Source organism: Triplophysa dalaica, chromosome 3, assembly GCF_015846415.1.
Source record: "Triplophysa dalaica isolate WHDGS20190420 chromosome 3, ASM1584641v1, whole genome shotgun sequence".
NCBI lineage: Eukaryota > Metazoa > Chordata > Actinopteri > Cypriniformes > Nemacheilidae > Triplophysa > Triplophysa dalaica.
Genome location: NC_079544.1, coordinates 14,236,044 through 14,263,021, shown reverse-complemented (window position 1 = coordinate 14,263,021; position 26,978 = coordinate 14,236,044). Strand labels below are relative to the sequence as shown.

General features: G+C 36.8%; 1 protein-coding gene across 1 annotated transcript; it reads left to right on the top strand.

Annotated features, from left to right (window-relative positions):
- The first annotated feature begins 353 nt into the window (after positions 1-353).
- On the top strand, positions 354-26,978 carry pigk (phosphatidylinositol glycan anchor biosynthesis, class K). The gene is made up of 11 exons (XM_056743214.1): positions 354-492; positions 1,757-1,810; positions 3,242-3,333; positions 3,661-3,796; positions 5,571-5,682; positions 5,763-5,859; positions 7,965-8,082; positions 8,630-8,740; positions 11,253-11,425; positions 17,123-17,198; positions 25,600-26,978. Exons 1-11 carry the CDS (start codon positions 409-411, stop codon positions 25,714-25,716), a joined length of 1,170 nt encoding a protein of 389 aa, XP_056599192.1. The 5' UTR covers positions 354-408; the 3' UTR covers positions 25,717-26,978.

Here is a 26,978-nt window from a genome sequence, read left to right as displayed (position 1 = left end):
GAAATTCTTATAAACCAAGGCCCAGAGGGAAGGCTATAACCAAGAAGACTTTTAGAGGACCTTAGTGGTGAATGTACTTAACTAAAATTATAAGTAAAGCATTTAAACTACAACTTATAAAGACAGATTAATGTCGTATTTGCTAATTACTAAATCATAAATAAAATATTAAAAACATTGTATATTAATAAGCAACAGTATATTGTATATTTATAAGCAACAATATATGTAAATGTTTCTAATATTTACTATTTCTGTGCAGCATTGACATATTTTCATGTAAAGTCATGTTTTGCCATGCATACTTTGACTTTTATTTTGAAAGATGAGATAGTCTGCAGTGCAAACCGGAAGTTTGGTGGTTCCTGCCGGCAAACATTGCCAGTCACTTAAACAGTGACTACAAAAATGGATAATTACTATTTATTGGCAATATGTACACTAACATATTTGCTTATTTCCATGCCCCCGGCAGACAGTAATTATGTTGAGGTAAGTGTCTTCATTTATGTCTGCTGAAGTGTTAAGAGTTTTTGTGATTCATTGTACGTGAAGAAGTGAAGCATAGAGAGCATTGTCAGTCCCAGCTCATGGAAGGCTGTGATTAAAAGCTTGTTGGTGTTAAGTTATGCAATTTATCGTGATAATGAACAATGTTGTGTACAGTTTTAAATACCGCGAATAGCTATTAGTACCTATCGAGGATTAGCTTCTTTTAAGTGCCTCCGTCTTCCAGTATGAATGCAACTGACGTTACATTACAGCGACTTGAGCATAATAAAAGCATGGGTTTGGGTGTCCAGTTCAAATCTCCTTGTTTGTCATTACTATTCTTTACATTTATGTTCTTTTGTATTTTGCAAATATATGTTATAATTATAAAGATTTTGTTATGTTTAAAAATGTAATGTTTTTGTTTTCCAAACTGTAAAGGTCTGCTGTCAGAAAGGACAACACTAAACCTTTTCAAACTGTTTTGTAATTCAAATGCAAAAAATGTGAATTATACCATATACTGTGACCAAAGATGATCATGAAAACATTTTATGCCTCGTTTTTAAATGTTGATTTGGTTTTATACCAGCTTTATTATGATTTGTGTTATATTGTAAATTATAGTTAAAAAATTACACTTAAAATAGACTTAAAAAGTAGTTGATTTCATAACGTAATAACAAATCAGAATTGTCTCTGGGTGCACCGTAAAACATGTAAGCTGCTGCTCTAGTTTGACAGGTTTTTTTGTGGATCACATCCTTTATTTATTGTTTTTCAATGAACATTTGCCTTGTGTTTTGCTGTTATCTTGGCTGACATGTTTCTGTTCAGACGACGACAAAACACACAAACTGTCATTTTTTTGGCATCTCATTGACAGACTATAGAGAATGAAAATGTTCTCTTCTGAAGAGAACCTATTGGAAAGAGTGAGCAAATGTTAAATAAATGAATGTTAAATTAAATGAAATGTGTTGTGAGCCGTTTGTTCATATTGTCGACATTGTTTTAAATTTAAGTTTAAAATTCACTTTGAATGTTTAGTCCTGTTCATTTGTTAGTAGTACATTCCTGTGTACAGCTGTTAAACTAGCTTTCCTGTGGTTAGATCATGGCACTTGCAATGCCAAGGTCATGGGTTTGAGCTTAGGGGAAAATGTATAATACAATGCAATGTTAGTCGCTTTGGATAAAAGCTTCTGCCAAATGCATAAATGTAAATTCCTAATAGTGGTGTTTCATTATGATTGTTTTCTAGACCAAAGCTAGTGAGTTTTTCAGCAGTGGCCATACCAACAACTGGGCAGTTCTGGTAAGTTAAATAAGGAATCTTATGAATGTGTATGCTTCTTTCTATTTAAACGTTACACTTTGGAAGGAATATAGTACAGATGTGCTCAAATTTGTTGGTACCCCTCCACAAAAAATGAAGAATCCTCTAAAACTAGAAACTCAGGACTCATAGAAGGCCACTTCAGAATAGTCCAATGTTTTGTTCTTATCCATTCATGGGTGATTTTTAGCTGTGTGTTTTGGGTCATTATCCTGTTGGAGGACCCATGACCTGCAATTGAGACAGAGCTTTCTGACACTGGGCAGTACATTCTGCTCCAGAATACCTTTATAGTCTTGAGTTTTCATTGTGCACTGCACAGATTCAAGGCACCCTGTGCCAGATGCAGCAAGGCAGCCCTAAAACATAACCAAGCCTCCATGTTTCACTGTAGGTATGGTGTTCACTTCTGAAAGCTTCACAAATGAAAGCTTGTTTCTTCATCTGAACATAGAGCTGATGTGACTTGCCAAAAAGCTCCAGTTTTGACTCATCCGTCCAAAGGACATTCTCCCAGAAGGATTGTGGCTGGTCAATATGAATTTAAGCAAATTCCAACATGTCTTTTTTATGTTTTTCTTCCTCCTGATTCTTCTATGGAGCCAACTTTTGCTCAAAAAGCTACGGATTACTCACCCCCAGGGCATGCAAATTATAGTTTTTGGGTGAAATATCCCATTAATAATATTTGCAACTGTTGTCACAGGAACATCAAGCATCCTGGAGATGGTCTTGTAGTCTTTACCTTTACCGTGCTTGTCTATTATTTTCTTTCTGAGCTCCTCAAACAACTCTATCCTTTGCTTTCTCTGGTCCATGTTCAGTGTGGTGCACACAATGATACCAAACAGCACAGTGACTACTTTCGTCCGTTTAAATGGGCTGAATGACTGATTACAAGATTGGACACATGTGTGATACTAATTAAAGAAAGTAATTAGTTTGAAATATCACTAAAATCCAATTATGTATTATCGTTTCTAAGGAAAAACCAATAAAAGTGTCCAGGCCATTTAAGCAATAATTCATCTCTTTCCACAGCTTCTTTGCTTTATTCTATGACATACCAAAGGCATACAAGTATACATGATACTATAGCTTTTAATTTCATCACTCTTCAGGAGAAATGAAACAATATTTCAATGAGCTGTAAGAGTACCAACACATTTGAGCAAGTCTGTATAAAGTCCTTTTGCTTATTACACAGCTGTGCTTCAAATTAATAAATAAAATTGCATAACATATCAAAAAGAGACCGAAAAAAATATATGAGAGACATTTAACTAGCGATATAGCAATATATAGATAACTCTCTCATGAAAATGTCATTATTGTACTTTGTCCCCTTTTAAGTATAACATGGTATTTTTTCTTGTGTTTTTTTAACCCCATAATCATGTTTATGTTTAGGTCTGTACATCTAGGTTCTGGTTCAATTATCGTCATGTTGCAAACTCTCTGTCAGTGTACAGGAGCGTTAAAAGACTGGGTATTCCAGACAGGTACATTTAAACACAGTCAATTATTCTGTAGACACTAGGAAACTATAACAACACAGTTTAATTGGTCCAAACTGTCCTATTGAACCAGTGTAATTGGACCAGTCTGCTTGTATATAATTATTTAACTATTTTTACCTTCTGGGATTCTCATTATATTGACGCATTATTTTAATAGTCTTTTGCACGCTGTTTTGCTGTTAGTTACTTTGTGTTCTCCAGAGGCGGTGATATTTGTGTCCAGATCGTGCTGGTGTCTCTAACCACAGAGAAATCTCCAGCCATCTCCCCGTCTGCTCTAATTAGATGTGTTTGCTCTGCTTTCCCCAGTCACATCGTGCTGATGCTGGCCGATGATATGGCCTGTAACTATAGAAACCCCAAACCAGCCACCGTGTTCAGCCATAAGAACATAGAGCTCAATGTGTATGGAGATGACGTGGAAGTGGATTACCGTGGCTACGAGGTGAGGCTGCTATTACCCAGCTTGATTTTACAATATCACCCAGGCTGGTCTATTATTTTTAGGTGGATCAGACAGGTCATGTGTGTTAGAGCTGGCCGATATATATCGCGATTAACACATATTATACATGTCTAAATTGATTCTGTGTTTTATGCACAGCTCTTCTGTGAACAACGGCTCTTTGATCAGTAGGAAGGACTGCTCGATCTAAAATCACTACGAGATTCATATTTTATAAGTCATTTATAACTTGCATTTGAAAATGCAACACTCGTCAAACATCATCACTATAAATATACTTTGTTATCAGGAAAATACCCGAAAAGGTTTTAGGAACAGTGATAGAATATGACCATTGGCATTTCCTGAAAAAATTGTTCTTCTGTTTTCTGCGAAAGAGCACCCTCTGGCTTTCTGGCTTTTGGATGTGGTGGCATTCAACTGTAATTCATTGAGAAACTGAGAATCACACTATAAGAATAGTGTGATTATACACAACATATCGGCCATTTCTTGGAACTGTGTGTGGCTGTGTTCGATTTCGGACGTGCATATACTAATGTTGTGTCTGAATACGCCTACTCGCATACTATGTAGTAGGAGAAAAGAGTACTGAACAGAGCAGTATGTCCGAACCATCAGTATTCATATAAGAGTAGCTGAGAAATTCCCGGATGGCCTACCGGTTACGCCCAGATTTAGAAGTACTCCGCGAAGGATACTTGGGATAGTTCTCTATACCATGAGCCCACGGGACAGAATACCGTTCACAGCCAGGGAAAACAGTCACGCCGACTTTCATTTACAATTAAACATGTTGTTAATTATTGTAAAGCTAATGTAACATTAACATGACCTTGCTTTGTTCTTAAATTGACCATGTTTTATATTGTGCATATTTTAATTAATAGAATGCAAAGATGAATCATTAATATTTAGCTTATTTCAGCAGTCTATTTACGTTTGTGTTTTATATGTATATATGCCCTTTACAATATTATATATTGCTTAAATTGATTTTTAACTCTAAGATATAAAAATAATTAGTAATAAAAGGGGGATTATTCACGAGATAATTTTAATCAGATGGTCTTAACGGATACACTTTGGCATAATCTTTCTTCACAATAGGAATAGAGCCGTTATTGCCGAAATCAAATGAAGGGGTGATTTGGCGGAAATACTTGTTTTTATTTGACTTTGGTGTGTCATAAATTGCCCATGCATGTATTAGAAACGTGTCGGAACAAAATATGTATTTTACCTAGAAGCGAATGCTCACCCAGACCTGCCTGAAACCCCTCGTATAACCACAACCCGGAGAATCTACGTCAGTTCGTAACACGATTTGACTAATACCGCCTAAATCTAAACACAAGTAAATTGGGCGGTCTTGTAAATCTCATCGTACCCTCGCCGGCGCAGCCTGATGATCCGATCCCATTCATACTACACCCATTCAGGCAAAACAGTATGTACCCATTCAGCCTTCGTTAAGTATGTACTTACGTAAAGTTAGTATCTACACATTGAGTATTCCATTTCAGATGCAGCCTGTGTGCATGTGTGTAAATCGTTCTTCTTCTGCGTCCCATATTTTGAGATTCTGTGCAAGAGGACCCTTTGGCCTTCAGATTTTGCGGCATTTAACCGTAATTCATTGAGGAAGCATAAGAATTGCAAGATATATCGCTCAGTCCTAGTGTTTAATCATCATTTCTTATTTAAATTCAATAAATAAGAACCAAATTCAGACATTTATTTGACTGTGCAGGTGACGGTTGAGAATTTCCTCCGAGTCCTGACAGGGCGACTCCCTCCCAGCACCCCTCGATCCAAAAGGCTGCTGTCAGATGACCGCAGCAATATTCTCATCTATCTGACAGGTGAGGTTCCTGGATCTCTTATGAACTCTTATCCGTATTCCTCCATTTGCCTGAATGCCTGTAAATCTGTGTTTTTAAAGGTCATGGTGGAAATGGCTTCCTGAAGTTCCAGGATTCTGAAGAGATCAGCAACACTGAGCTGGCCGATGCTTTTGAGCAGATGTGGCAAAAGCGGAGGTAACTAGACAACTCATGCTCATCTGAACTCTAGAAAAGTGTGAATACACCTCACTTGAAGGGTGCAATGGACCATTATGTTCACATCATAAGAAGCTCTATTAGTGGTCAGACAATATGTTAGGTTACAATTACATGATAAATCGTACATATTGTCGCTGTCCTTCTGAAACCTTGTATGTTCATATGGAAAAAAGCACTCTACTTTTGAAATACTGTTAGAATGTAACTTTCATCTAGATTTCTGGATCCAGGGTCCAAGAATGACACAAACACAGAAGTGCTGCTTCACTCAAAGTCAAATCTTTTTTGAAAGATAGTCACTAACATTTATGTAAATGAGGTAATGCGGAGACACTTGGGACTGGGGAAAATCACGTGTTATCTGATTCTGCTTAGTTCAGCAATATGTGTATTCCTGGTTTCTTGGTACATCGTCTTTTATAACATCATCAATAGTGGGAGACAAGGTAAAGCAGTATTCTCAGTATTGATAATGTAACATAAAAGGAGACGTTAATCATAACAGGAAACTATAATCATACCGTGCATGTTTGTATCTCCTCTTTGCCCCGCCTCTTTGCAGAGAGATTTTTTACAAAACTCATCGCTCTGAAAAGCGAGGTGTGCTATGATTAACCAGTGTGAAGAGATATACTGCAAGCCTGTGACGAAAATGTAACGCCTCTGAACATAATTGGAACATCAGGTTCCAAAGCAATTGTACTGACAGGTACGCCACCTTACTTGCGTATACTGTACATTTGGGCAGTCTTAGTCAAATCATACCACGGACTGATGTAGATTTGTGGGGGGTGGTTACACGAGGTGTTTCAGATGAAATAAAATACGAATTTTAGATTTAAAAAATCCCAACGCTTTAATTTTGGCAATTTAACGTGTGTAATACATGCATGGGCAATTTATTACACATCAAAGACACAGAAAAACAAGTATTTGTGCTATATGACCCCTTTAATGAGGAGAGGGTCTAGGGAGGGAGGGACACACAGAATACTGAAGAATCTCACAAATACTGTGCACTTTTTAATACTTTTTATCGATTACATTTTTGCAAAACCCAGTGACAAACATAAAATGTGACTAATAATAATGAAATATGACGAAACATGGAGATACGAGGTATCAGAAGGACATTAGCGATATCTAACATATCTTAGTTATTAGTGGTGTTTGCTTTGACAGGCATGTTGTATTGCCATAAAGTGCATGTCATAAATTGGACACCTTAGCAGCTGCATAACAACACCACCTTAGCCCTATGGTTTTTGCAAGAGCACCACTTGCATTTTGCACCACAAAATACACATGCTAATATCTGCAATTGTGATACTGAAAATTGTGTTCAATTATAAGTATTTGATTGTTTTAGCTAACAGCTAATACGCATGTTCAGTTTATTCATTGTTTATTTATTGCTATTAACACATACCCAATAGTTTCTTAGTTTTGAAAAGCATTTTTCTTGCTATCAGAGTTCAACATGCAGTAACCCATTCTGCTCTTTGTGACTCCTGCACTTTACATAACACTGAGTCAATACACAAGACTGAACCCCTGCAACAGTGTAATGTATTATGTGCTTTAAATGCTCTTATAGCATGTTTAGGATCCAGCGCTGTGTCAATATTGTGGAAGGCTGGTGTGAGGTACAATGAGAACTTCCTCTCTGCCTGTAAAACCGCACTTTTCAGCCACTACTGCACAGGATGTTTTTGTGCCGTCAATTTGGTAATTGCAGGTTTGATCCAATAAATTAGTGAAGCCCCTTTTGTGCACCATTGCTCCCCTATTACATCTTGGCTTCATGTGATCTAAACACTCTCTCTCCAGTTCGGCTGAAAGGGCTAGATATCTAATATTTATTATGTTTTTTTTGTGAATGAAGCTTTAATGGAAGCCAGGTTTTTGGTTACTGTGGCAACAACTTGCAGAGGAGTGCTTTGTTGTTTATGTAGTGATTACAGACTTGAGACAGCCTGAACCGCCTCTCATTACACCAGAACTGACTTTAACTACATAGATTGCATTAGTACACAAAGAAAAAAAGAAGTACTGATAAAACCAAACTCCTTTCTCTGCAGGTATAATGAGTTACTGTTCATCATAGACACGTGCCAGGGAGCATCTATGTATGAGAGGTTTTACTCGCCCAACATCATGGCCCTGGCCAGCAGCCAGGTTGGAGAGGACTCGCTCTCAGTAAGTCTAACATGACGCACGTGATCTCTAGCACATCTGTCATCCCCCTTTATAGATTTAACTATGCAGCTGTTGGATACTAGTGTAGTTCTGCATTATTTTTTTATATTCATTATTTTTTTATGTCTGGAGCAGTCTAAAGGCATTTTAATATTAAAGACAACCTTTTACATTATATTTATTCATGTAGTAGATGTTCAAAGCAACTTACAAATGTGAAAACAAATGAGCAAGTTTATACATGAATAATTCAAATGTCATTCATAAGCTTACTTATTCCCTATTTATTTAATGTTTCTTTGGAAAACAGTTTCATTTAAGCATTAAAATATTTTTCCAGAAAGTAAAGAAAAAAGTTTGACATTTGACTTTGCAAAAAAGCGAAAACATTTTGTGACTTTGTGTGAATGGCCTTCAGACATTTATTTTATTTTATTCGCTGCATTATTTCTTATTTGGTTGTTTTAGTTTTCCACTTGTTTGTATTTTAAGTGGATTATGAAGTTTATACGTTTTGCATTTCTTCATCAATATTTTTTGCACACAGCATCAGCCAGACTTGGCTATAGGAGTTCATTTGATGGATAAGTACACCTTCTACTTACTGGAGTTCTTGGAGGAAGTGCATCCTGCCAGCCAGGCCAACATGAATGACCTGGTAAGTTTACTGTATGTGTCTGTATGTGGGTAGTTGACAAATATACCATACATGTGTCTTATGGTGTGACATAGCAAACATTTTGAAAACTAAAGGTTAGTAATAGGGTTACATTTACGTTTACATTTAGTCATTTGGCAGACGCTTTTATCCAAAGCGACTTACAGTGCACTTATTACAGGGACAATCCCCCTGGAGCAACATGGAGTAAAGTGTCTTGCTCAAGGACACACTGGTGGTGGCTGCTGGGATCGAACCAGCAACCTTTGATTTACCAGTCAGTGGTTTAACCCACTAGACCACCATCTCCATATTTGTTAATATTTGATATTATTAATATTTATATTAAAAATAAAATAGCATAAGAGAGATTCATCTTCAGTTTTGTTTTTTTTTCTTCAAAATTTTTGCTGTTAAACAATAGGACACATTTACATGTTTATTTGTCAACTACCAATTTATGTTTTATAGCGTTTGCTTATGTATGGATAGTTGACAAATACATTTCAGTATAAATATAAATAATCTAAAATAATATTTACATTTTGTTTAACTACCCATTTGTAATTAAAGAAAATGTAATATTCAGACAAGTCTTGTAGTGTCTGCATGGTCCTCTCAACGTTAGGTTCATACCGTAGGTGTGATTTCTATCAAGTGCACAGACTGATATACAGTAAAACCTGGTCTAGATTTAGAAAGCTGAGGTCACAAAGACATCCCATCACTTCAGATGAAAGGACTGCAGCTCTCTTAACATGCCACTTTAAACAGAGTGGCTAATATAGGTGTAGGTCAGACAGCTTTGAAACAGTCAGGAGGCAGACCTTTTCTCTGAAGGCTTGACTGAGCTGCAGTTTCTCTTCTATTCATCTGACTGGTTGGAGTCCCACCAACTCCCACAATCCATTTTGATCTTCCCTGCCTTCCATATCCTTCCCAGATCAAACAGGTCCTACAAAAAGCTTTTTTTTCTGCTGCTTTTTGTTCTCGTGTCTGCTTTCTCTCAGATTAGCAGTGATATTATGGATTTCCTGTGGGAGAGGTTTTAATCTTGAATGGAAAATGGCCACTTGATCTCCCTCTCCTCAGCGATCCCACTCACTCTCATCAGGATGATTGCATGTCCTTTTGCCTGTCAGTATGTGTTAGTTGTGCCGGAATATAATGGCATTTTCCAGCCAAAGGTTCATTTCTCCTCATTTTGAAATTGCTTGGCATGCGTCAAGTACGCACTTAAGAAAATTTCTTCTCTTGCTTTCAATTTGCTGTTTCAATTTGGTGTTGCTTTAAATGCTGCCGAATTGCAAAGTGTGAATCATGACTAGCAATGTTTAATTTATAACTGGATGTATTTTTCTAAGGAGTATTGGTGGAGTGTCTTGAAACAGAAGAATAGAAAGCTCAAATTAGTTGTTTATGTTCATTTATTTTGTCCTTTCAGTCCTGATTGTTTAAGCAACATTGACAGCAATTTATTGGAAATCTTTCTCAAAATTTCAATCGTTCTCATTAGCATTGTTTTTTTATATTTTTTTGATAAATGTATTGAATCATCTTGATTTGAGACCGTAAGAGTGTAGTGATGATTTGTTTATTGCCTTTAAGCATTTAAACAGTTTCATATTCACATTTATGTATAGCAAGTCGGTTAAACTTTACAACTATTGTTGTTACAGTAGCTCCTATGTAATAACTTGCCATTGGATGATCTAGTTAACATTAATAACAGCAAATATCAGAAATGTTGAGATTCCCTAAATGTAGTGCCTGATATATGGGACAACATTTTCATCCTGTCAATACAAACTTATTCAGAGGTGACTCTGTGTTCTGTTGTGAAATGTCCATTTATGATCCAATCAGTTCTTGATGGATACAGTGGAATATTTTTCAGATTGCATTCTGTTTTGTTCATATGTGAATTGAGTTGCAAAAATCATTTCATGTTAACTTAAAAATGCACATAATTCCAGGTGGACATGATCGGGTCTTAAAATATTTGATCCTGTGGTTTTATAGAAAGGATTATTTCAGAGCTCAGAGTGGATTAAAAAGAACACATTTCTAAATTTAGATGTTTGATAATGGCCTCAACCTCTCCAGACAGTTATACAAATGTTAAATCAATGTACAAAATAGGTGGAACAACAAAATGGATTTTATTTTAACATAAAAGTTGATGTGAAAAAACACTTTGAACAACTTGTTTTTAGTGAAATCTTCTTTTTCTAGCGGTTCCTTTGTAAAGTATATGTTTGTCTCCCTGACCCATTTTCAGTCAATTTTATCATCACTCCTAAGAGTTCACAAGACCACATATTAATAACACATCCATGCTTGCCATCGTTGGATGTGCATTGACAGATGATATTAAAATGCAAATGATGTTGTTCAGGAATAAATGTGCTCATATTTTTTGGCAACCCAAAATTACCCACAGTATTATCTCTTTGCTTGTTTTTATCATCTATTTGTATTGCCCATGTGTGACACATGTTTTTTTTTTCAGTTTAAGGTGTGCCCACAAAGTCAGTGTGTATCCACACCGGGCCACCGCACCGACCTGTTTCAGAGGGATCCCGGAAGCGTCCTCATCACAGACTTTTTCGGTAGCGTGCGCAAAGTGGAGATCACCAAGGAAACCATAAATCTTGATTCCCCTATAGAGCAGCCAATTGAGAGGTAAGCATAACAGTAATTTAACCTGAATGATTCTCAGCATTACTTTTTTTTTGGAAAAGTGCTCTGCAGGCGTAAATTAGCCTATTCAGTGTGAACCTTCATCACATCAAAGGTAACAATAGGAAATGCTGTATTCTCATACAGCTTATTTTAACATTAATGGATTTGTGTAATGCTATTATAAAAACTGTTTGCGTTACAAAAAGATGTATGGCTCTATTGAAGAGTGGTTCCAAACCCAAGTGCTAAAAGCTGGACACTTCAAAGGGCTTTTTGGAATTAAGGATTTTAAAGGTGCAGTTTGTAACAATTTTGCAGTAAAATATACAAAAACCACTAGGCTAGTTTTATATTTTTTGTTCAGCTGAGTACTTACAATACAATGTTTCCTCCTACTTGTAAATCGTGATAAAATCATCATTGGCCATCACGACATCTTTACTGACGTAGAAACTGCTTGATAACAGTTTCGTGGACAAATGCGAAAGTATTGTCTAGCAAGCCACTAGCTTTTTTCGAGCAGTCACTTATTTATGGACCACAATTATACACAACATTTATAACACTTTACCTCATCCGCTAACATGATTCCTCGTTCCTCTCTGATTGATGGACATCAGCGGAGGAGTTAAAGACCACAGATCCCATCTTTCCACGCTCCTTAATAGCGTCATCAAGCTACGGCATTGTTGTTGTTTTTATTGGGCGCCATCTAGCGGCATTTTTTTTACAAACTGTAGCTTTAAGGCGTACAACTGATTGACACTTTGCTCCTATTGAACTATTGAAAAAATTATATTCTCCATTAATAATGATTAATTTTCTTTGGTCCTGCATAATTAGTGTTTTTAATAACTGTGTAGTAGGAAGGCAGCCCTAATGAAACCATTTCTTAATGTTCCACACCAAAGATATTGTGCCTGCTTACTATTAAAAACCTTAGTAACATTGACTCCCCTAATGACCTTATAATGATGTTGTATACTGCAGGTACCATGGCTAGTGTGTAATAGGCAAATCAGGTCACACGGATTCCAGTATGACATGTAGGACTGTTCATTCTTTACTTCCCATGATAACATAATATTATTAAATAGAGCCTTGAAACAATTATAAGACATGATAAGAATTCACATTTTGGCAGACCACGTTTTTGAGTATAAAATATGTTCAGGCAGTTTTCATTGTGTTTCGAGTTATGAGGGCCACAAGATGGCACTAGTATGTCTTGTTTGACAAGTAATCCATTTACTGGCAGTAATACAGCCAGTATATGGACCTCACTGGATAAATCAGACGTAGTACACTTATTAGATTCTGAAGTGTTATTAAGGAGAGTTTATTCTTTAATACAGTTCCATCTGATCTATGGTCTGTTTAACTTTTAGCACACAATCTAGCACACTATTAAAATCAAATAAACGTAAATCCTGATTTTTATTAACCAACCTTTTTGTCATACTGAAGTGCAAAACTGTAAGGCATATTAGATGTGTCACCCCTGAAAATCTGAAGTCTATTTATATGTTTATAATTTATAAGTTATTTTTGTTTTAGTGTGTGAGTTGAAAACATCATTTCACATTTACTAACATTCTCTGCCATCAACTGTATTAATCAAATGAGATTTTTTTACTTTGAAACTATAATACTTTAAAAAGTCGCAGCAACATATTATATAAAAAAGCTGTAAAGTATGTTTTTTTTAAATAATGTCTAAATAGATTTAATTTATTATTTAACTTTCATTTGCTAAATGAAATTAAAAGCATCTTATAAATGTTGCATCAGTTCTTATGGATTTAAGCTGTCTCAGTTTTTCTGTCTCGTCATGTAAGACTGACTCAATGATAATGAGGTCAGGTCTCAGTGTTAGCCATACCGTCTGTTGTAGGAATCCTTCTTCATACAAAAATCGTATTTAATTATTATAGATGATAGATAATAAGGTTTGGGAATCTATTTTGATGGAGCAAACTAAAGCAAAATATTAATTTAACCATTTTAAAGAATCTAATATGCCTACGATTTTTACAGTATTTTAAAACGTTCTCATAGTTCCAGTATGTGTGTTTGTTAGCGAGAGAGAGAGAGATAGAGAGATAGACAGATTGAGAGAACGCTTGAAGCCAAGTGAAGGTTTAGCCTTATTTTAATGCATACTCTTCTTTCCATACAAAATAATGATGTCACTACAAAATGATTATGGGGATATCAAAACAAACTTGCCATGAAAATAAAGCATGACCAAAGTTTTACCACTCAGTCGGGCAGGTTAACAGATAATGATAAGGCCTATATGTAGCACAACCTCTGGTTATTATCCCACCGTCACCGTCTGTCATGGCACATTTCCAAAGGTCTCACTGTACACTAGCACATCTGTGGCTGAAGCAACAGCATATGCACCTGGGGGGGGTCTTACAGCTGTCATGCTTGGCTAGCGCATTCCACTTTCATCCGCCATCAGGCTGTCTTATCAAGGACGCATGCCTGATCTTTACTCCGCTGCACTAATGCCTGCTCCTTTGAGCTTTATCACGACCTGTGACAATGTGGACTGGTTGTGTCACATCTGGAGCAGCGTGTATGTAACACGGAAGTAGTGGAATCAAGGTAGCCGTAAATCACACTTTTATTTACATATTCAAGTTGAAATATAGTCTTCACTTTATGACTCCCGGCTCAAATCCATCTTTGAGATTGAAATGGGATTTGTTAAATGTTAGCATACAGTATGTACTTCGCCGAACATCAGCTTCCTGAGTGTGTAAAAAAAAACCCAACTCGAATATCTCCCCGTGAGATGTCTCTAGTATGACAGTATAACCGTGACCAGTGTTGGGTAAGTTACTCTGAAAAAGTAGTTTATTTTCTAGTTACTCATTACATATTCAATAGTGTAATTAGATTACTGTCCAAATTACTCTGTCCAAAAAGTATTTAGTTACTCATTACAAATTACTTTCTATATCCTACATCGACCTTGATTAGTTAAGTGATTCAAGGATAGACATGAAACTATTTAATACATTCAAATAAATAATATTACTAACTGACCAAAGTATTACAAATGTGAGAATTATACATTAAAGCACAGATTTTAAAGTAAGACTTTGAATTTTGATGTCAATTACACTATTGCACACGCATATATTTCACAAAGTATTTAGTTTAATTACATCAAAAGTAACTGTAATTCAATTACAGAAACCATATGAGTAATCCCTTACTTTACTTTTTCAAGGGAAAAGTAATTAAATTACAGTAACTAATTACTTAGTAACTAGTTACACCCAACACTGAGCGTGACGATACAAAATCATTCCATAGTTGTTTTTCACCTCCGCATCCCAGTCGCCGTATCGGGGGGGGGGGGCTTCCATTAGGTAAATTAAGTTTTACAAAGGAGGACGGTTTAATAGACTCCCATCTCCTCTTTATGATACGTGACCAGTCTTTACGAGAGTGTATTGTAATTCAAGTTTGCCCAGGGTGATGATGTTGACTGCCTAGCGCGGGTCTCAAGTCTCAAAGTAATTAAATGTCAGGTGATGTTACGAAATGAAAAATAAATCAGAAGGTGCTGCGCGGGCATAAAGGAATTGAGAGTGCTCACTCTGGTACACATTGGCCTCTCCCGAGACACCTTCAGATTGTTTTTCCCATAAATGCATGAACTCTGATTAAAAGTTTATTGTGTGAAATGGTTGCTAAATTGCCAGGACAGATGTGTGAATAATTTTCACTCTATTTAAACGATTAATTTGATACAATGTGTTTTCTAAATTCATGGAAATGCTAGTTAATTGCGAAGGCAAGAATCGTTTTTATTATTGTTTATACATGAATGTTAGGGATTTAAACAAAACCCCAAGAGGCTTAAACACGTAAAATGATTTGCTTTGACGAAAGAACCAGAAGTCGCTTATTTTCAATTGGAGTTGATTTTTGATGGCAGTGACTGTTGGTGATGTAACAAAGTTGAGCCGAGTTCAGGAGAGTGGAGGGGGGAAAACAGAACTGATATAATATGAAACGTCCACCGGCAATCAAAAGTTTGAAGACTCGGTGACCTCCTGCAATTTAATTGATGTCATTATGAACAAGGCTTGTATTAAACTTAGATGTCTGTACTGTTTGTGCTACAGGCAAATGTGATACCTCAGATTTATCGGCTTGTCGAAGAGAGGTGTGCACTTTTTTCTTTTTTTAATTGAGCTGATGTCCTTGTGTCATATCTACTGACCAAAATGGTAGTTACGTAAAGTTCTAGTTTACCCAAAAATGGAAAATCGGTTATTATTTACTTGTTAAGCGAAGAATGGCGGTACCCATTGACTTCTATTGCATGGACACAAAACCAAATTCCAATAGGTACCATCGTTGTACGGTCACCAGCATTCTACAAAATATGCGTCTTCTTTTGTGTACTTCTATTAAAGATGCTGAGAATTTGGGCTGTAAAAAATATGTTACATTTCAATAGTTTGCACCATTACATTGCAGGTTTGCAGCTCCAGAGGTTCTTACATTGTACGTAATCTATACTCTGGTTTCCGTTCGCTGTAATTCAAGTTTATCCATTTGAACTATGAGCAAATGTGGTTCAATGTGGCTATACCATACACACGGCTAGATTGACAAGCCATTTTGTCAGCTAATAGAAAAAGCCTCATTCCCGGGTGGGCCAAGGATTTGCAGCCCAAGCTTCTCATTGAAATACAGAAGTGATTTGTTGACTGAAATGCCCTGGCCACATATAGATTACCAATCGCCTTCACTCTCCGATATATAGCTGCTCCGCACTCTTTTCGTTAACCTCCGGTCCTCATTCGTCATGCAAACACACTTTTCAGTTTGTTTGCTGTTTGTTCAGTGAATAGCGCAGACACCTCTGAAATTACCTGTCAATCATTGCCCACACATCACCCCAAGAATATCTGAAAAGCTTTTTTCCCCCAAATCGTTTTATTTTCCTTCTAACCGTATAAAAGTGTCGCTCCAGCCAAATCCAGATGCATATTTTCTCGAGAAAAATATACTGATACTTATTATACAGCGAGAAATTGCGGGGAGGGGAAAAATGTAATCTGGTCTAATGGGATTTCACCGAGGTTATGTCGGGGCCCAAAGTGCGCTTTCTCGGCTTTATCTCAACTTTTTTTCCATTCATTATTGAGTCTCTGTGTTTGTTTTGGTTCCCTTCCACTCCACATCACACCCGGTTTCAGTAAGATGTTGTGTGGAATTGAGAGCTGCCTCCTGAATTTAATTCCAGCAGCCACTCATGTATGTAGCCATGAACAGACGGCTGAAGTCGAGTCTGAGGGGTTTTGTCTCGTCTCTCAGAGCTTTGCTGGCCTGCGATGAGGCCCGAAACATCATCCTACCACTCAAATGAACAGACTGTGGGCAATTGTAGAGGGCAAGGTTGTCTGTTGGCAAGGTCTTTGCTTCCTTAGCCCATGCATAGTAATGTGGCTAGAGTAGACAGAGCTTAAAATCTTCCGGGGTTCATCTAGTCAAAACAAATTACTTATTTAGTTAAAACAAGTGTTTCATTTTTTCAATACAAGCCGTTCGTTTGATTTGCAGATGCTGTTGTCGTGGATTTACCACAGAGGGCATTTGAAAACATTTTGTTTGAAGAAGGATTTGTTTTGTCTGCTTTAGTCATTTTTCATTTTGTTTCAGATCTGGGAACGCCGCTCTACAGGTTGAATCCCTGACGTATGTGGACCAGCTTCCAGTTTCTGAAATAATTCATCAGGTAAGTGTGTAGTTAAATCTGTTCAGTATGAGGACATAGTTCTTATGAATATGATTCATGGTTTTGAAGTGGATACCAGCAGGAGAGGGTTTGACAATATTTAATACTAAATTATATGTTCAAATCAAAGCAGATTTGGTAATTGTTGCAATTATGGCGTCATGCAGTAAGTTAAATGTGATGATATTTGTTTGGCATTACGAACGTTTGCTATAATTAAGGAATGAGGTCTTAAAATATGTTTGTAGTATCATACTGTATGTAAATAGCTAGTAAATAGTAGGTGTTGATAGTCTAATTTATAAAATGGAATAGAAGCAATTTGTGTGTCATTTCAAACCTGTATGACATTTTCATCTGCAGAGCACAAAAGAAGATATTTTGAAAAATGTTGATAACCGAACCACGGCCGTGGCCATTGACTTGCATTGGGTGCTCAATAGAAGTGGATGGGTACCGCCGTGGTTTGGTTACCAACATTCTTCAAAATATCTTCTTTTGTGTTCTACAGAAGCAAGAAAGTCATACAGGTTAGAAATGACAAGAGGATGGGTGAAATGATGAAAAATTATTTTAGTAAACCTCCATATTATGTGTTAACTATTTTATAACAGCAATAAAGCACTCAAGGATATGCCATGATTTGAATATGGCGTCATGTCACGCCTAACCATACATCATCTTTTATATTCACAGTAGTGCACATCTTCCCATACCCTATTGTTAAACATTAAAATGACCAATTTGTCATGATAAAAGAGGCTTTGTCTGCTTCTCTGGAAATCCAAGCCAGCACAAACTACAAGTCTCAAGCCTGTCATCTTCGCCGTTTTTATTCAGCATCAGTAACCGTGACAAGAAGCAGATTGCACTTGCCTGCTGGCAGCTGTCTTCTAGCTTGCAGATGATCTTGCAGTTAACGCACAAAGTCTGTGATTAGTTGTATAGTTTATACACTAACACAACTGAAGTAGTTTGAGACGTAGTGTGTGCTTAACTTCAGGTTCGTGTTCACGCCAACTCTTTTTCAACTGATGGCGCTGGCCCAGTTCCATGTGTTTCTATCAAAGGGATGGTGGTATTCATCAGGGATGGAAAATTAGCTCCGCACCAGCTCCTTAAAGCATTAACGTTAATGGATGGGGAACAGGATAATGTCCTCAGCGCATTAAGTTTTCTCATAAAGTTGGCCAGACTGATGTGAAAGCTGGCTCCCATTATAACCAACAAAGCATTGGAGCTGGGTGAGGCGTAATGGATGCTCCCGTTTTATTATACTCTACAACTCAACTTTATTTTTCTAGTCCATCTGAAATAAAATGTTTTTACAAATATCCTTCATTAAAGGTTATGTAGAAGAACTCTTCGTCTTATTCTATTAACTTTTGATAATATATAAAACAAACAAGCTGGTTCTGAGTTTTTTTAAAAGAGATTTGAGGTCATGTCAAGCATTCACGTACTGTACAATATAAACACATAATCTTAAAAGAAACCACACAATTGTCAGGTGCAGAACCAAACATCTGAAAACACATTTCAGTATTCTTTTTGTGTGGATGCTACTTCAGGAAATTTTCAAAGATAGAGGAAAGCGATTGCCATATTGAATTGTGGATGACGGCTCATTAATTTTGATGCAGTGGTTGTCGCTGTACAGTTCCCACTAGGTTAAAGAAATTGTCTGGAAGACTACGGCATATCTCTGAGGATTCATGGGTGTCGTGAGTCACCATTGCTTGTCTTATCAGGAAATCAGACTGACACAATGAGCTTTGCGAATGACATACACACGTTAATGTTGTATCCAGGATAAAAAGCAACAGAACAATGCAGACAGTACAGGGAAATTAAGGGAACAGTGGGAGATTGAGGGCTATGATGAGCTGATCCTTCAGCAGCCGTTCAGGAATCTGGTGATTGGACCCTCCCACAGTCCTGGACTCTATTACCGGCCTCATGCAGACTGCATCACAACCTTTGATCTCTCTCTGTCTTTCCATCTTTATACTAGCGCTTTCTCTTCATCTTTCTGTGTCTATTCCTATTATTGCTAGTTCCTGGTATATTGAGCAGGGTCATAAATGAAGTCTGACTGGCTTGATTTTTTCACGAGCATATTACTTTTTGACACAATGTTCAATTTTTTTTTCATTCAATTCTTGAATTCAACAGAAACAAATTTCGTATCTTTTATTTTGCTTATTGCTTTTTGTTTACACTATATCCACAGTCAATACTCTTTTATCGTCCGGTAAACAAAATGGTTTAGAAGGTGTTGTTCGAGTATGATTTAGTTTTTTCTTCCAGGCACAATAGCTTTGGTACAGTGGCGATTATGAAGCACAGTTTTCAAGTGCAACAGATCTTTGGATTGAAAATGGGTCTTTTGGATGGCACAGTGCATTATGAGTTCCCGAACATAGCACAAAAGCCCGTTCAGGGCCATTACTGCTCCGTTGGATGGCTTCTTCGCATGATATACAAAACAGAAGGAAACAGGCTTAATCTCACATAATAACAAGTAAGGGGCACTCATGTTGTGACTGACTTGCAGTGCTAGCAGAAGTCATTTTATTCAAGAAAGTTGTTGATTAAAGGTTGTAGACGACCACTGTTGGTGACACAACTGGGGAAAGTTTAGCGATTGAATAGCAGAGAAATGGCAGACAGTGGAGGTCACACACGAAGCAATTTCTACTCCAGATCTGGCTGGATGTGCGTTTCATCAAGCCTGTGATTCACTCATCTTGCTTCATAGGGTAAAGAGAGAGACTTAATGAGGGCCCTTTAGAAATGAGTCAACCACTAATGCAATATTTTGAATTCTATGTTGTCTAGGTCACAATATTAGAATAACATTTGAACTGTCTTTAAACCATAAAAACGTTTTAGAGCAGTTCAATCAAATTAGTTCAGAAAAGAGTATGCTAAAAAAAGAGCATATACAATAGAGAAGAGCCCAGAGAATCCAAAGTGCAATCGTCTGTTTTCTAAGTTGAGTGTGAGCGCCGCTGTAGGTCTTGTTGAGTTTTGCCTTGAGGAATTGTTTAAATGATGCTGAAGGTCACGTAAACGCCTCAAGTTGTGTACTGTCAAGCTGATATTAGCACTGTATATTTCTCACATAAACATATTTCAACTATGGCTGTTTTTTGCATGACAGTTTATTGATTTGCATGTACAAATTATGAAACATTTTTATTCTTAACACTGGTGTTGAATTATGTGTTAAGAATGGAAATGTGATTTATAATCACACCTTCTGCTAGGTAAAGAGTTCATTTTTTATGCCTCTATCTTCTTCAGTTCCATGGAGAACCTTTTAGTTTCTTCCCCTGCAGTTACATTCGGTCAGATATTCATCAGACGTTGTGTAGACTGAAAATGTCTCTGAAAATGCATGGCTGTGTTCGTCCGTTTTCATTCAGTGACCTCTTACGTTTTGAAATGATTTGAAATGTAGCTGGAGGCCAGTTAATGTCTGACTTTGTGTGAAAGCCTTTAAATATATGTTGGCTTGCTTAAAATGACCTTAAAAGTTTTGTTGATATTGGAAAGTTTTCAAGTCTTTTGTGGTTCAGGATGTTCCTTGTTGCATTTAGATGATATAATGATTAAACTTGAAATTGGTGATTTTTAGACAGACACACTAAAAGAGAACATAACCAAAGTTCCCAAAAAGACATCTTCAATTGTTCCAAATCACGACAATTTCGTTGAAAAGAGCGAAGTCAATGTGCGGTCACGAATGTGACAACGTACTACTATAACCCCCATCTTCCAAGAAATCTTGATGTCTCCCGCGTCAAAGCGTCAATCTCCGGATGAGGTTTTCCCCTTTCCACACTGTTCGTTCCTGCTTCTAAATCAGCTTAAATGTCAGTGAATAATCACCGTGTACCCAGCTGAAGGTGCTTTTCTCCCCCAAACTCAATTACTTGGCTTGTTGTGATGATTTTGCTCTGAGATGGCTTGTCTTCAGCTTTGAATAGTTATTTGTTCACTTGACATATTGATGTCTCAGCCTCATGGCTTTAGGGAATCAGAGCTGAAGGAGGAGGCATGCTTGTGTTCCTTCCTTTTGTCTTTTTCTGGCTGGGTTGTGAACCAGTCAAACTGAAAATAATTTCCTCACTCAATAAGATGAGGGGCCAAGGAAGGCTGAGTGTACATTCAGGAAGAATGAAGTTACGTTACCAATGCTGTGACAATTTTTGGAAAAGGTTTGGGTGTTTCGTGATTACAAATTAGATGATTGTTAACCAAGTTATTGTTAATTACTATTTTGGTCGAAACAGATTTTTTTTACATGGAACATTTAAAATGAGATTTGTTTAAATGCAGTTGTGTTGTAAAAAGACACTCTTTTGTGTACAAACAAAAAAAAGCAATTTAGCAATTTTATGTATTAAGAAAACTTTTATTTTGCTCACCATAAATCATATATTTGGGTATACCTATGTGACATTTTATGTTGTGCCATGTATCACATTAAATGTTACTTTAGGTTTTACGCTGGCAAAGAAAACATTTTTATGTATGTGACTACTGTGTCTTTAAGATGTCTGTATCATTATAATGATGTTTTAGTTCACACAAAGTTACATAAAGGGAAAGTTCACCCAAAAATGAAAATTGTGTCATTTACTCACCCTCATGACTTTCTTTTGCAGAACACAAAAGATGAAAGGAAGATATTTTGAGTAATATTGGTAACCGAATAACGGTGGTACCTATGGACTAGAATTGGTTTTGTGTCCATACAATAGATGTGAATGGGTATATTACCTTTGTTTGGTTATCAACATGTTCAGCAGAAGAAAATCACACAGGTTTGAATGACAAGAGAGTTAATGATGACAGAATTCCTTATTGGGTATCACATAGCGAGAAGTATTTGAACCCGCCATGCTCCCAATTAGCGACTTCGGCTTTTCAGCCCCATCCATTACTAACAGGTGCATAAAATCGGGCATACAGCAATCCTTTACAGCTTAGCAAACATTTTTAGAAGAATAGGTCGTATCTTTTCTGTTTCAGCATGATAATTCCCCTGTGCACAAAGCGAGGTCCATAAAGAAATGATTTACTGAGTCTGGTGTGGAAAACGGACTTGCACAAAGCCCAGACCTAAACCCCATTGAACACCCTTAGGATGATTTAGAATGTGAGCCAGACCACATCTCCCAACCATCAGTGTCTGACCCCATTGATGCTCTTGTGTGTGAATGGGAATAAATCCCTGCAGCCATCTTCCAGAATCTAGTTTTCTGTGTTATGGCTCCTTTTAAATCTTTAGAAGTATAAAGGTGAAAGAATGTGAGTTCATGTTCTAGCTGTACGGTATGTTCTAGTTTCTATTTACACAAGCAATACGTTGAAAGTGTTTATAATTTTCATGGAAACCAATACGGTATATTATATATCTTTATATATGCAATACGGTATATAGTCTATGTTGAGCTGTTATTCTTGATCTTTCTATACTTAACATTATGTGAATTGTTCTGTACTTACTCAATATATAAAGTTTTTTATTTAGATTATAGTACATTGTTACTTGCATGTGGATCTTGGTTTTTATCTACAGCCATAAAAATCATGAATAAGAAACAGATTGAAGAATGTTGGTAACCGAACAATGTTGGTACCCATTGACTTCTATTGTATAGACACAAAACCTATGCAAGTCAACAGGTACCGACATTCTTCTAAATATCTTCTTTTGTGTTCTGCAGAAGAAAGTCATACAGAATTCAAATGACTCGCTCTTGATGACAGAATTGTCATTTTGGGTGAACTATCCCTTTAAAGAGATAATTCAGGCAAGAAACAACATTTCCTCATATTTTACTCACCCTCAAGGCATTCTCACTGAATATGACTTTCTTCTCGAAGAATAATGCAGTTAAAGAATAATTTAGTCAGAGTTATAATACCGCGTATCATTTTACTTCCAAGTGGTAGAATGGGAGTGAATTGGGGGCAGTTTTTAAGCTTGAAAAATGCAATCCTTCGATCAAAGAACTGCTAGACATGGCTCCGTTGTTTCAACAAAGGTCTTCTGAAGCGAATAAATTAGTTTGTTTAAGAGAAATATCCACATTGACAGCGTTATTAACGTATTAACTTCCATTATCCCTCTTCTGCGTGTGAACCAGAGGCTTGTTTTCCCGGCAAATAACGCAGACATGACGTAAGTTCCGGTTATGAATGCGGCATGTTTCGTTTTGCTCCAATCGGATACCGTCTCCTCTTTGTGAGAGCTTTCATCACAATCATTTGCTGGAAAAACAATCCTCAGGTTCACGCGTAACAGAGGGATAATTGAAGCTAGACATTAAAGTTAATATTGCTGTCAATATGGATATTTCTCTTAAACAAATGCAATGCTTCAAGACACCTTTTTTAAACCACAGAGCCGTGTTTAGCAGTTCTTTGATCGATGGATGCACTTTTTGGAGCTTCAAAAAATTACCCCCTATTCTACAACTTGGAATAAAAAACTCCGACTGCATTATTCTTCAAGAGTCAATTACAGTCATATTCAGTTAGGATGCCTTGATGCCTTAAATATCCCTTTAACATGTCAGAAGAATCCAGCAACACGTGTTTTCTCTGCCTGGCTATTAGGGGACTATTTTCATTGATTTTCAACACATAATTATTCACTTTTCAAATGTAAATGTCAATAATCTCAGAATATCCCCCCTAACCTCCTTTGTATCATGGGTCTAGTTAACTTCAATTCCTCGGCTGCTCCCTGAGGTAGAACGAACTGTCTGTCAGACCCGATCCATCAGTCCCCGTTCATTCATGTGAGAAGGCGCCTCATGTACAGTCTCTTCTTATCTCTGGAGGTTAACTACCTCAGAACTCTGTATATCCCCCTCGCTTTCCTCCACCCTCTGGTGTGATAAATTATGCTGATGGAGGCTGCTCATTACTGCTGTTTTTACTCTGCACGAACAAAAGTCATCACCTACATGAACGTATTCTCTTCTGCTTAGGTATGAAAGGCTTTTAAAAGCATGTACCGGTCCTCAGAGTTTGTGTTTTACATTGAACCCTTTTCCAGATTTCTGCAGTCGGTGGCATCCGCGAGTCCGATTATTTGCGCTCTGGTGCTCAGCGTGTATTTTTTGGGTCACTGTTGAGTTGGGCTTCAGGGCGTAGCTCTTTTTCAGTTGATAGCAAAGGTCTGCAGTTAAACATGAGGTTATGGTCACATGGTGTATGCAAGACCCTTTGAGAGCGCGGCCTCTCACGCATCCCTGCAATATAATTGGAAAAGTTATGGGCACTTTCTCTTTAGAGGTTAAATCTTGCTTCTCAGTAGAATATTCAAGCTTCATTAGCATATAAATGCGCGTCTAGTGATGCATGTTTAATTTAAATGTATTATATTCATACACAAAGTGATGATGTAGCTGTAAGTGTACAAACACTGAGGCAGATGAGATTTGATACTAAACTATTAGTACACATTTATTTATTTCTTCTTTTCTTTCTTTCTTTTTTTCGTTCGTTCATTAAATCATTAATTTCTTCCTTTCATCCTTCCTTCCATTCATACATTTTTCTTTCTTTCTTATGTTTTTCAAGGATTTGCTAAATAATTAGTTTAAATCTTTCATCAAGTCTTTCCTCCTTTGTCTGACATTAAATTTAGATTGGCAGTTGTTTGTCTTCTCTTTCTTTTATCAACAAACTTTAACTAGTTGCAAGAAAGCTATTTAGCAACTGTATTTAAGTTTCTGTTGCAGGTAAGATGCTTTCTAAACTAAAAGCTGGTTAATGTAAATGTGATAAAGATTACAGTTCGAAAAATAAGTATTATCATTCTGACATGCCGAGATGCTCTTGAAGTTCAACTTGACCTTCAGTTTCCACTTCTTGTCAGAAAGCGTCCGCAAAAGTGGCAACCAGGAAAGTAGCTCTCTACAATCAACTGAAAACTTCTAAAGCTTTCATGTTAGGCTCCATTTTGGTAAAAATGGCTGCTTTTACCATTTTGATGTATAAAGTCAAGTATATTTTCCATTTGTTTAATAAATGTTCTTTTTTCAGGAGTAAAATAGGTTGTGAATGCTACATGATTGAGATTTCTTTGAAAACACATGGAAACCTAGTTACACACGAAGAGCAGAATAATGCTTTCCTGTTAATGCTTTCTAAAGGGTTGTGGGTTTTAATATAGTTGCCTAAGCCCATCCTGATATATCAGCCATTGTAAAAAGTGTTCATAAAACATATTTAGGCTTTGAATGATGTTTGCACTTCTGAAATATATAGTAGAGTACATCATGTAAATGTATAGTACATCAAACTCTCTCCAGATCTATTGCTTTTTCATGTGCTCCTTTTTATGGAACAAGTTCTTCTCATGTCTTCACAGAAACCCAAGCAGAAAAACTGGCACCCTCCAGATGGTTTCATTCTGGGCCTCTGGACCATTATCATACTGGTGTTCTTCAAGACCTATGGAATCAAACACCTCAAACACATCTTCTAAGGCAGAGACTCTCTCCAACACCACAGGACTCAAGAAACCTACAGCCATACAGTATCTGAGGCCTGGATATCTTCTCTTTCATGAAAGAGCACCACCCTCACTTTGTTCATGCTTGATTTGGTCAGGAATAGGTTTAACTTCATCTTTCTGATGCAGGTTTGTTGTCTTTGGGTTCTGCTTTGTATCCCTTTTGAAAGTGACATGCACTGACTTTTTTACTTTGAAACGTTCTTTGTTGTTCTTTGTTGTTCTGAGAAGTTTGTAGTCGAATGCATTTGAAGTTCACACAGTGACTTTCTTTTGAACTTAGCGCACACAGGCAGCTCGCAGGGAGATTTTTGTTTGTTCTTTTATTTCCAGTTATAATTTAATCTTCTCTCAGCCCAGAGCGTAGTTCAATAATTTCCTAAAACTTATATCACTCTGGCAATGGAAACTTTTATAGACTTTAGGTGTCTTCGTTTTTTTCACAGTGTGATAAAATGGAAGTCTTATTTTTATTTGTGCAAATATACGAAACCTGCATATGCGATTCTTGACTTACTGCATTAATTTAATTGTGCTTTATTATGTGCACTATTATTGATTAAGGACTGGATTGTTGTGAATCTGGAACAGGAAGAATGTTAAAGCAGAACAGAAATGTTTTTAAAAATCCACAAAAATTAAAAAAGAATGCCCTGGGTACATAATCCCATTATCAAAAGAAAAATTATCTTTTTATAACATCTTATGGTGCAATTAGATTGGCATATGTTGTGCACAAAATGTCACTCTTATTGCTTTTAAATATGCTTCAGTTTTGTTGTGAAAGTATAATTTCATTAAAAAAATTCTTCTGGTTTTGGGGTGAAATATGACCTAGGCATTTTTATGAGATTCAAGTTTGAGAGACACAGACATCAATCACAGAATTTCCATATATAGCAACCATGGCTCCATTTAGCTTTGGCTGTGTCCTGTATCTGTCCATTAGCATCTCCACTCCACATTAAAAGGGGGTCGAGTGTGAATGTGATTGGATCCCTAAATTCTTTATTTCCCCTGTCTGTCTAATGCATCATGTTGGTAGGCCAGACATCCATCATTGTTTAGAAGTATCAGAATTATTCACCATGCTTTTTGTATGAATCCATTATTTAAAAATCTGTCCGTTTCTAGAGTGCCATTTCGTCTTTTTTGTTTGTTGTCTTCCATTATCCTGTATTTTTTTACTGTAAATCTGTCTGTAGGTGCCATTCTAAATAAAGCCTATGCTTAAA